The sequence below is a fragment of the Nyctereutes procyonoides genome, unplaced genomic scaffold (genome assembly GCF_905146905.1).
Source record: "Nyctereutes procyonoides isolate TBG_1078 unplaced genomic scaffold, NYPRO_anot_genome, whole genome shotgun sequence".
Lineage (NCBI taxonomy): Eukaryota > Metazoa > Chordata > Mammalia > Carnivora > Canidae > Nyctereutes > Nyctereutes procyonoides.
In genome coordinates this window covers 35,728,123-35,740,502 of record NW_026575135.1, presented here as the reverse complement: position 1 = coordinate 35,740,502, position 12,380 = coordinate 35,728,123, and the positions used below count along the sequence as shown (strand labels likewise).

The window sequence follows — 12,380 nt, the reverse complement described above, 5'->3', positions numbered from 1 at the left end:
GAAATGTGCCCTTTCTACTTTGTGTGCTTTTGGTATATTATCTTCCTGGTCCTGGAATGAGACCAAATGCAAAGTGATTGACATGATAGGCAAGGAGAGCAGAGGGTTTGGTTTGTAGATCATTTAGATTCTAGATTTCATTTGAACTCACTTTGGAAGATAAAACATAAATCAATTTAACTGCTTTTCATTCTTAGAAACTTATATATGTGGAAAAGATAGAAACCAAGACTTAAGTTTAAAGATCATTTATGAATCTTAGTGTGCTTGGTATCTCCACTAAGTCCTAGAGCAGGACTTGGGAAACTACAGCCCACAGGCTGAATTCATACCTTTCTCCTACCAACCTCCCTCCAGGTTTTTTTATTAAAACAAACAAACAAACAAAAACCAGGTTCGGAGACTAGGTTTGCATGCCTCCTCCCTCCTTTTTTTTTAATAAATAAAGTTTTATTGGAACACAACCACACCCATTTGCATACATATTGCCTATGACTGCATTCACAGCATGTTGGCAAGAGTCGTTGCAGCAACAAAGACCCAGAAACAAGACCCACAAAATCAAAAATATTTTCTATCTGGCCTTTTACAGAAAAAGCTAGCTGATCCTCATTGACTCATAATGGTCTCTGAAGATAGCTATTAGGGGGTGACAGAAATTTTCCCAGTGTAGGTAAAGCTAATAGGGTGCAGTGCTTTTTGAGATCTTGTCACTTTTTTATTTGAAAATAAAATTCATTCCTACATTACTAAATAAGAAACATTATTCACACACTATCGTCAAGGTTGGCTGACTTTTCCTTTGCTTTTGGGTTTTTCTTACACACAAAATAGTTTAATATGCATTTTCCTTTATGTCTACACCTGGATTGTAGCATTCAGTGTTTGTGTATTTTTCACTGTTCTTCTTCCAGGAGCCAGACAAACAGGTATATGTGAATGTGTAATAAGAGGGTTAAAATTATTTTGATGGCAGAGTTGACTTTTATATTTATAAAAAGCTCCTACAGGTGGCATTATTTAAAGAGAGGGAGACTTTTTAGTTTTTTAGGATACTATTTTCCCCCCAAGTTCTCTGGGTGCCAGAAGATAGATCAAGAATTCAAAAACAAGAGAGGGAGGTAACATTGTAATGAGAATGTCTTGAGAATAATTCTGGATGGCTCTTCCTCCCTCATCCACCTTCCTGACAAGGTTGTATGTGACCTTCATTCTCTCCTAGGGGATGGCTCTTCCAGGCCTTCGACACCGTGAGCTGTTGGGGGTTGGAGGAGTCTGGCTCTCTTGGCCAGCTCCACGCACAGCCCAGGCTCAGGCAACATCTTTGTTATGATCCTTCCAATTTGAAAACTTGGATTGGGTTTCCTGCTAGAATTTTTATTTCCCTGAACTAGATATGAACCATTTGCACTTGCTAGGATTTAATGCCATAATCTTATCAGTTCTTTTGTTTTCTGCCAAAGTCAAGGTTAGGAGACCAGGTTTGCATGCCTCCTCAGCACGAGTCTCTGTGAGAAAGCAGTAGGATCATGGAAAAATAAAAACGTTTTATTCCAAAGTTCTTTTTCCAAATTATTATACTAACTTTTTGAAAATCTTAGTGGTTCCCTCTTGGGCTTTTCTCCCTAGGTCTCTCTCAAGGTCATTGAAGTCAAAGCCATTGTAGATTAGTGGGAGAGAAAGTCTTTTTTTGGAATTTGGATATTGACCTGTATTATAGAGAAACTCAGAGGAAAACCAAATTCTCACTAGTGTGGCTCCTCTGAGGGGCTGGGGGAGAGGAAGCTGTTGGACAAACTTGAATTGAATGCAGAATTTTTTGTTTACTGTGACACGTCTGTGGATTTAAATTTGTAGCACAGCTTTTCTCTACGATATAAAAAGTATTGTAGTCCAGACTAATTCAAAGAATGTGTGAGGAACAAGACTCTGCTCCATTCTTGGAAACTTACAAAAAAAGAACCTCTTTCTATATATAAACAAATCTTGGGAAGCACATTGAACAGAAAAGCAAAAGAAAGTTACAGAATATGAGATCCAGACCAAAAAAAATTTTTTTTTAAAAAAAACCTTCCTTAAATATCTCCAAGGGCTTATTTTGTGATAGTTTTTAGGATCAGTATTAGTCTGCTGTAAGAATAGCCAGCATCTTGTGGAAGGCACAAGTGCTGGGATTTAGAGAGAGAGAGAGAGAGAAAGAGAGAGAGAGAGAAGAGAGAGAGAGAGAAGAAACCACCGATTTCCTGCTTTGAAGAGCTACCACTGTGGGTGCAAAGCAGGGAGAGAGCAGGTGGTCTGTGGTTGGAATGTCTTACAGCTGGGAGTTCATATGACCCAAAAAAACCAATCCAGAAACTGTGGCAAACGAGCTCATGAACTAAACAGAAGCACCCATCGCGGGACAGGGTGTCAGAGCCCTGAGCACATCCCAGGACAGCGCTGGGCAGTGGCGACAGGTGGGATGCAGCCCCCCACAGCCCCCACGGTCTCCTGCCTGGGGCTTCTCATCCTGTCCTCTTGCTTGCTTGCTGACTGCAGGTTCATCCCAGAAGCCTGGTCGGCCTGTACGGTTACCTGTGGTGTGGGGACCCAGGTGCGAATGGTGAGGTGCCAGGTGCTCCTGCCTTTCTCCCAGTCCGTGGCTGACCTGCCTGTTGATGAATGTGAAGGGCCCAAGCCAGCCTCCCAGCGTGCCTGTTACGCAGGACCATGCCATGGGGAAGTTCCTGAGCTGACCCCAGAAGAGACAGATGGCCTCTTCGGTGGCCTACAGGACTTCGACGAGCTGTATGACTGGGAATATGAGGGCTTCACCAAGTGCTCCGAGTCGTGTGGAGGAGGTAAGAAGGGGACTCTGGCCCAGATCCCCACCATCTTCTTGTCCTTTTTCTATAACCTCTCCCTGCAGGAGACTGTGTCACGTGACTGCCTCTAGCCCAGGAATGATAAGCAGGGAGCGGAGCGGAGGGGAGGAAGCCCTTCTAAATGTAAAGCACACGGAATGAAACCCAGATGTACTTCCCTTTGGGCTTGCGTGGCGCTCAGGCTGTCAGCAGTGAGTGGCCAACACAACTCATGCTTTTACTTTCACTTGTCATTCTGATGTTTTGCAATGTATCCTGGTGCATCTGACTGAGAAACCCAGTTGACACTGACCTGGCAGTGCTCTCGACATTCAGTTTTATTTATCTCCTTGCTTCAGTGCATGTGGTATGGACCAAGGCCCAAGATGACAAAACATTCTGCTCTTCCCCAGAATAGGTTAGAGTCCCTCTGATTTACTCAGCTGATTTCCCAAAGCAATATCCCTTTACAAAGCAAAAAAGGGTCCAGGAAGGGCACTTAATACTGTAGGTCACCTGGAACCGGACAGGACTTTAAAGTCTGACCCCACCACCATTTCACAGATGAGAAAACGAAGATCTAAAGAAGCTGAGTGACTTGAAATCACACAGCTAGTGAGGGGCAGCTGGGATTAGGCCTGCTATTGATCTGTTTGCCTGTCTAGAGTCTTTCCAGCGCATGACACTTCTTTAAACACTTAGAGAATTCCTGAGGCTTTCCCCTCACGAATATCATTTAACTAATGATAAATGTGTCCATGTACATTATCTTTAGGGTTCTTCAGGGATATTCCACGGTGATCACAATAGACTCAGTGATTCTTTATTTCAGGTGTTATAAAGGGGTCGTACGGGAAGAGGAAGGCATCTAAGTCAACAATAAATTCTTTAAGATTATGATCCTTCTTACACTCTAAAAAAATACATCAGGTTCATAATGCCACTGCCTCCCACATCCACTCCCAAGAGAGATTTTGATAGGTGAGGAAATGCTGGCTAATTTCCTGCCAGACCCCTCTCACTGATTATCAGTAACCCCTTTTGCTACATTAAGGTTCTGCATTGCCAGCAAAGTTTCTCAACTGTTATTTTTTAAAAAGTATATTAAAATTACTTTCCAAAACTGTTTTTTGAACCATGACATTTTGGAAACTTTTAAAAAGGCGTCTTTGGTCATTACAGAGAATGTGCAAGTACATGTGCCCCAAATGTTCACAAGCACTTAAAAAGGGATGAATAGTGAAACAAGCACATACTAGCAAAGAATCCCTTTTCTCCATCGGATCTTGTAGCAAGCATGTAATGGTTTTGACCTTGAGGTTCTTGTTTGTTTCTAAGTCTTCCAGTTTCAAACCATGAAATTCTTAAGTGTTTTAATGGAGGGCCCTGTTATTTTTAAAACCTAAATCTTTCCATCTGATTCTGGAAGAGTTTCCTGGAACTCAGCTAATCTCTGTTCTTGAGGGGTTCTCCAGGCCCACTGAGGACATCTTTTCTTCCATGCTTATGAAGGGAGACTGTTAAATAAGCTTTGATGATCTCTGAGCCTGGGCAGGAGCTGAGAAGTTAGGTAGGAGGACCACAGCCGATTGCCACAGTGGCTTCTTTCCAATATAATGAGGAACTCAAGAGTTCAGATGGTGTGTGTTTATCCCCAATTTCCACAATCACCTGAATGGAATGATCATTATCTCTAGTCTGAAATGAATGTGCTTTGGAAAAAAAATTGACTTGTGGTCTCTCAGTTATGGTTCTCAGTTACAAGTCAAGCCTGGAACTCTATGAGCAGATGGAAAAACTAGACACAGTCGTGGAATAATAAATAACCAGATACCTTTATCTTTGAGATTCTAAACACTCTGCTGATCAACCAGAGGTATAAAACTCAAAGCGTAGAGAGCATGTGGAATGTTTTTCATTTCAAATGTTTTCAGAAGATAACTAATTTGGAAATAAGATTTGGACATTTGATATACAATTGATCTCTGCCTGTAGGAACTGAGCATCTTTGTACAACATAAATTGTACATCCTTTATATCCAAGGCAGGGTAAAGTTACTGAAATGTCTTATGGCTTTAACTGTCGACAACTGTGCACACTTACCTACACTTATGTAACTGTGCCAAGGTAATATATTTACACCTAAAATGTTAGAGTTGAAAATTCCAAAGTGGTGAAAATATGCTTGGGTTATATGGTCCATATGATGCCCATATGCACTAAAAAAATCATTTCACTGTATGGGACATGTATATTTTGAAGTCAGTGTTTGGCAGTAACATTGTATTACCAACTTTGATCTTTCACCAAAATACAACCCACAAGGTTATATATATTTTTAATCATTCTTGCTGAAACCAATCAAAAACATGCAGGATTAACAGATAGACTTTAAATCAATTTTGGATTGTAAGCCTGGTCGAGCTAATTTCATTGTCTTCTCTATCTCAAGAGCAGAAACTGGATAGACACAGAAGTAACCTTTCACCTAGCAGAGGTAGCAACCAGAAGGAACTAGTTAGTAATTTAGGCTATAGTTGGTGGCTGTGTTTCCCCAAGCTGTCATCAAATATCATGTAACAATTATGCTATTCTGGCAGATATAAACACTGAAAATCCCTTTTTCTGGAAGATTGAGCCTAACCTGCTCAGATATGTGCCCTGAATCCCACTATCATCTCCCTGTTATATTTTAATTTCCCCGTATGTGAGCAGCTAATAGGTGTGGTCGAGGAGAGTGGCTTTGAACCTGAACAGCTTTACTATATTGAACTCCTAGATGGTAAAATCAACATTAAAATAGAGCTGAAGGAAAACTTGAAATTTATTTCAGCAAGAATGAAAGGTGAAGTCTAGAACCTGCCGCTCCCCTGCCTTTGCTTCTGTCAAGAAAGGAAAACGCAAAATTGTGAAGTACTATACTTAAACATGTGTTCCGTGTTGGTTTAAGATGTCCTCTAAGTGCATATACTAGCCTGTTTGGAAATAGCACGCACTTGATGAGCTAACTTCTCACATCCTGGCCCCACACTGCTGGGCCAAGTATGCTGTGACCTCACAGGTGAGGTCTTCACATGCCCTCCCTCCTGCAACTTCCCACACTCCCATTACAGGGCAGCTCCCTCCCTCTATGTTCCTTACCCCAGGCATGCCTCTACTACCTTCTCTGGCTTAAACAGCACTATGCTTAGAATGCCCTGCCCTTAAGGCATTTTGTTCATCATACCACAAAAATGTATTGTGTGTTGACCACAGGGCTGGTCCCAGATACTCCTTAATTATGACAGAGCTCTGTCCTTACTTTCCCTCAGCACCCCAGGCCCCTCCTAAAAATGCCTAGGCAACTGGCCCCTATGGCAATGGCCATTTAACATGGTGTCAGAGGCCTAGTATTTTGTTTTATAATGTTAGATTCAGATTTAGTGACTCTGGAATGCTCATTAATCTTGGTACTTACCCACCTCGAAGGTGATTTTTATCTTAGGCGAGGATTTATTGGCTTGGGGTAATATAAATTGGTATTCCACATATCTAAGAGAGGACTATACTGATATCCTTTTAGAAATGCAAGCCCTTGCAACACTTGTCCTTTGCAGTCTTAGAAGAACATAAGTTCTACAAACTAGGAAGTCACAAACTAGAAACAGAATACATCCCCTACACATCCCCACACCTGAAGCATTTTCAAGTAGGACAGGTGACAAGGCCTATGATCACTCCCTGCTGACATCATTGACTCAGTTTCATAAAATGTTCAGTAGCTGGAAAAGAAAAAAAAAAATATATATATATATATACTTTATTTTAGAGCAACATTTACAATCTCTTGAATATTACCAGGTGGGCAAATGAACTAAAAACCTAATTTCTAATATAACCACAGCTCTAGGTTTTGTATGGAAGAGTTAGTTTCATCCAGCACCTTGTCGTCATTACCTTAACAATGCCAGACTATTCCAGAGGGAAGTATCAGTGATGATTTCAACAATTTCTTGTGAAATGTTTTGCTATATCATCATACCATAAATTTCAAATGGCTCATCCCAGCTGCAACCAAGAGAGCAACACCCTCTCACCAGCATTACAGAATATGATGGGACAGCCTAAATGTCTAGTATAAATCGCAAATGCTCCACCCTGAACTGGCCAGGATAGATTTAAATTACATTTCAAAGCTCATACAAAGGTTGGAAAAAAGAAAATTTACCTCATGGCCTCAAGGTAAATACTGTGACTGATTTTTTAAAATGTTTGATTCATCAGACTTCTGGGAAGAAATAAAGGTGATTCAGATTCTGGCTCTAAAATGTCACTTTTTAAATGGTGGTCTTGCTGAATGACCTCAGTCAGTCTCCTATCGCCTTAGGAAGCATTAGACCATTGACTGGAGTCATAATTCCTTGAAGAAATGTGGAGAAGATGGGAAGTGTGAAGCAGCAAGGCTAGTGAGTGTGAGGCAATGGTACTGTATTAGGTACTAATTGATAAAGCAAGACAGAAATAAGAACAAGAAAATGTAAATTTATATATAAAACTATGTGAGTTGTGACATACTTTGCCAAAACCATATACAAATATTTAACTACAGATAGATATATTTAGTTTCACATATCTTTATATACACAGCTATGTATGACTGAAAGCAGAATATTAAGAACATGTTGTCTTGCCTCTTCTTTTTTTTTTTTTTTTTTTTTTTTTTTTTTTATCTTGCCTCTTCCTTACACTGACTCTGCTGAAATTATCCCAGATAAATGTCTAGGAACTGCCTACCATTGATCAACTACATAACCTTAGCAAGTCTTCCCAGCTTTCTAAGCCTCAGTTTCCTTATCTGTAAAATGGTATAAAAATAAAAATAGTCCTTACCTCATGGAGTTGTGGAGAGAATTGCATGGTGCATGTCATGCTCTTAGCATTGACACCTGGCTCATGATGTACAACTCATAGATTTCAACTCTCATTTTGACTGTGGGCACCAGAATGAAATTTCTGGTCATTACTGTACCCAGCTAAATGTTCCCTTGCTCCATGAAGATTTCCATAAGGGGTCCTGCACACCATCTTGAAAGACTAGCCAGTAACTCTGTGCCCATCACTGCTCAAACTCCTGTTTTCTTAGCTCCGTGTCAGAGACATGCCAGTGTCATTGGGAACATTGTTTCCCATAGATGTAGAAAAGATTGCATTTCATGGGTTTAGTCATTGTGCACCTTGTTCTCTTTCTCTGTCCCAACTTCCAAAGCTGTCCAGGTCACTAAAGAAATGAACTAGAATCAAAAGGAAACCAGCAAAGATTGGAGTCCCCAGTGTGAGGCCCCAGGAGAACAGCAGTTTACAGAATATTAGATATTAAAACGTAGCTCTTCGCCTCCCTTCCAAATACAGCAATAGCCTGTTGATTAAAATATTACATGTGAAGGTCTTAGGGACATTTTTTCTTGTCATTCTGCTCTCCTGCATTAAATTATCACATTTCAACTTAGGCAGCTCTATAACTTTGGTGGCATTTTTTGAAGCTTTTCATCAGTACTGGTGCAAGCTTTCCCATTAAGGAGGTTGCCCTCCTCAAGAGACATGTTTATAGAGGCACAAGCTCATGAGTCCTTACTCTCTGATGGAGCGATACTTGACAAGATGGGCAGCCCTGGGCTTTAAGCTGCAATCTCTGACATGCAGCCAGAGTCCTACCAATTACAGAGGCCTCCCACCAGCTGCCTTGTCTACACTTCATCACTGCACACACGCCCACTCTGGCCTGACAGTGTGATTTGTACGCAGGTGTCCAGGAGGCTGTGGTGAGCTGCCTGAACAAACAGACACGGGAGCCTGCTGATGAGAACCTGTGTGTGACCAACCGCCGGCCCCCACGGCTCCTCAAATCCTGCAGTTTGGATCCCTGCCCCGCCAGGTAAGGGGCACAGTGCCTGCCCTGCTACCCAGGAGCATGTTCAGAGCAGGGTGCATCTGTCCGTGGGCAAGACCAGAATGCTTATTGTTCAAAACCCAGTGTTTTGAAAACCAATTAGCATCAGTTAAAACTTTTAGTCAAATCCACTTAAATTTAATTGAAACCAGGACTTTGGAATTCCAGCCCAGTGGTCATGCTCAGAGTCCAGAAGACTCTATGCACTGGAATGAGCCCCATGGCATGACGGGAATGTGCTCGTGCTGCACTGCCGTTGTCTCCTGAAGGGAACTTGAAGCAACCACAGACTTCAGGATCTCTGCCATTTTTAGCCTGGGTCCCAAACCCTCACACCATAGTAATGGATTACAGAGTATAAGAAACTGAAGTGACTGGGTGGTATAATTGATCCACTGTGAAATCTGTATGCACACAGCATGCAGATTCATTATAGCATGCTCTGGAGTATATGTGTGTCATTCCACATGCATAAAATCAATTGAAGCATTTCATTGTTTGGTCCTGCCTGGGTCTCATTTTTACCCAACCTTGAGTCTTAATCAATCCAATCACTGGTTTAGTCCACACAATTTTATGGTGTCTTGAGAGTTGCCTGCAGATACTTCTTTGGAACAAATCTCTGTGGAAGCTAAACCATTTTATCAATGACTCTTGTTTCAAAGAGAGATGTTTAAAGAACCAAAGCCAGATTTTCAGGTCTGCTGATGGGATGAAGAATGTTCTAAGATAAGGTCATATCCTAGCTATAAAGAGGAATGCTTTTTCAGAACAATATTTCTTCTGTTCCTACAAAGTAACATGGAAGAAGCACTGTGTTGCCTTCAGGAATCGACAATAATTTGCGGATACAGCTTGACTTATTTCTCGGCAAAATGCCTTCCTTTGGAACTTAAAGGGTCCAGACTATAGGTCATATCAGGGCACAAGCTTATAGTGACACTTCTTCTGGTCACAGAGATGTCTCATATAATGATCTAAATGGGGGACCTGGCAATCCCTTTTCCAACACAAAAGTGAGGAGGGCCACTGGTGCCATCTTCTCCACAGCAACCAGAAAAGCAGTCAGCCATTGCTTGGAGCAGCACCCCACCCATAAGAAGAGCAGTCAATAAAATAGATTCAAGGGCTAGACCCAGAAAGAGCTAGATTCAGTGCATTAAATCCTGAAAGACCTCTTTCCTCTCCCTGTTAGACCTAGTCACACATCTCCAACCTAACCTCACAGTTCTCCAGTTGGGCAAACCTAACTGCACAGGCAAGGGATACTAACCCTTTCTATTTGACTACATTCTTTCCAAATTGGAAAACGCAGAGTAGTTTTGGCATGGACAGCCTGTAAGGGCCTTGGCTAGGAAGTCCAGAGGTTCTCATCTTAGCTTTGTCACCCACGAGCTGTGTGGCATTGGGAAAATGTCTGCCCTTTTTGTTTCCACATCTACAAAACCAACAGGCTGTATCTGAGGTCACTACATCCTGCTTAAATATCCCGTGACTCTTTGTTAGTCTATAGGCAGACGCACTGGACAGCTACTGCTGTGGGCTGGTAATTGATGTCATTTCTGTTCCACTTATTTACCGTCACTTTAAAAACAAGCCTAAGTGTCTAACCACATTCCAGGGCTGTAATGACATCCAAATGCTGTGATGGGCTGAGGAGTCAGCACCCGGGCCCAGCTGAAGATCTTGTGGGATTTGCAGCCACTAAACACGATCCTCCCCGGGCAGCAGAAGGGATAGGACACAAGGTGTTACTTCCCATCCTCAAAGTACGGAACACGGTTAAATTAGATGAGCTTAATTTGCTCTGTGACCTTTATATTGACTCCCAGACAAGGACTCTTGTTAGGCTTAACTTTATTGCATTTGCTCCAGATAAACTTCGTACTTTGATCTTCTACCAGCCAATTGTCAGACTGACAGGCAAGACCTCTCTTACAGGGCACAGCCAGGGGCTTTGGGGCCAACCAGCCATAGTTGAGTGTTTAAAGACTGATGCTAATGAAAACGACAGAGAGGGCCAACAGACAGTGGCCTGAGATGACTCACACTCTTCATCTTGTGTTAAAGGGCCGAAGTCAAATTTTCATCTTAAAAAGGGAGAAATGAACGGACATGCATCTCCCATGAGATATTTCAAAATGTCAGGGGGAAAACAATCTCTCATTCGGAAAAGAGGTATAGACGTACATGGAAGAGAAAATGGGTCTGGTAGGGACATAATAACGTGTTGTTTTCCCGAGCACCTTCTGTTCAGTTTCATTTAAAACTTTAATTCTTCTTGTGCACAGATCAGTGATCCCTGCACATTTTAGAGTATCCTCTGATGGGCTCTTGGCCTGCACTGATGTCCGTGTCTTCAAAACACGATAGCATTTTTCTCTGGGACATGCAGAAATGATGTTTCTAGTCTTGTTCACTGGGTTTATGTCACTGAGAGGTGGCTGCTGGTTAAGATAAGTAGCTTTCCCAGGCAGTTGTCAGTGCTATGCAGGTTAGGGAACCACTTTTCCTCTATGTGTGATCAGAGTTATCAGATCAGAGAATGCCATAGACCTGGAGGGCATGTCCCATCTGGGCTGTCTTTCTGAGATTAAATTTACCTTCTCCTGACTTAGTCTGTGTGGCTAGCAGAGCCGGTATCAGAAGCACGTGCCCAACTTTCTCCAGGTTTAGATGAATATACTCTCACACCCAGCTATCAACAGCAAGAAGGGTATTCTCAAGCTGGAGGTTTTCTTATAGTTCCAATTTGTGTGTGTGTGTGCGCGCGCGTGCGCGTGCACGCACGTGAGTGTGCATGAGCATGGACTGCCAGCATTTTGAGGGCACTTTAAAAAAATAGTAGTTATCTATTAAAGAGGACTATATTTTTAAAGTCCTCACTATCAACTCTGTGTCCAAATCTTCCTCTCTTATGAAACTAGCAGTTGGCATTATGTCTGACACACAGCAGGTGCTTAGTAAGTGTTTATTGAATACATGGGCATAACAGGACCAAATGTATAAGGAGTAATATTTAGATCCGAGTATTAATGATAGCTGGGAAGACACCAGTGCTGTGTATCTCTACTCTCCATCCACCTATCCCCTCTCTTCCACCCACAAGACGATGCTGAAAGTGCTATTATTAGAGTCCCTTCTGTAACTTTAAAGCTTTAAATACCAATTCAATATATAAATAGACTTAAGATAAGGAATCCTTTATGTTAGGAGCCATGTATAGCAGAGTATCCCCAAGATAAGAGTAAGAGAGCAAACTTTAATAGAGGAAAGAATGGACATAATGGAGGCTGAGTGAATCGTTAGCATTACCCAAGGAGTAGTTTGATTGTTGGGAGAGACGGAAAGTAGTACATCCCCCTTAACAACCTTGCCTAAAATTGGTAAGAAGAAATTAGGACCATTTTTACTTGTGAGCTGACGATGAGAATATTGCATCAATGTTAATAGCAAAGAGGTTATAATTACAAGGAAGGAAAATTATTTTTGTTACCTTTACCACCATCTGAGTTATTGGTGTTGAGAAGCCCCTCCACCCTGCTCACCTTCATGGGTGAGTTAGACTGGTTTAAGAGAGAAATGTCCAAAAAGGAACTAAAATCAGTCA

The 12,380-nt window shown here is 41.8% G+C and overlaps 1 protein-coding gene across 1 annotated transcript in view; it reads left to right on the top strand.

Moving 5' to 3' along the window:
- Window positions 1-12,380, top strand: part of ADAMTSL1 (ADAMTS like 1) — a 379,096-nt gene that overhangs the window by 189,470 nt on the left and 177,246 nt on the right. The window contains 2 exon segments of the mRNA XM_055302598.1: window positions 2,539-2,840; window positions 8,626-8,755. Of these exon segments, the coding sequence (XP_055158573.1) occupies window positions 2,539-2,840; window positions 8,626-8,755 (432 nt within the window).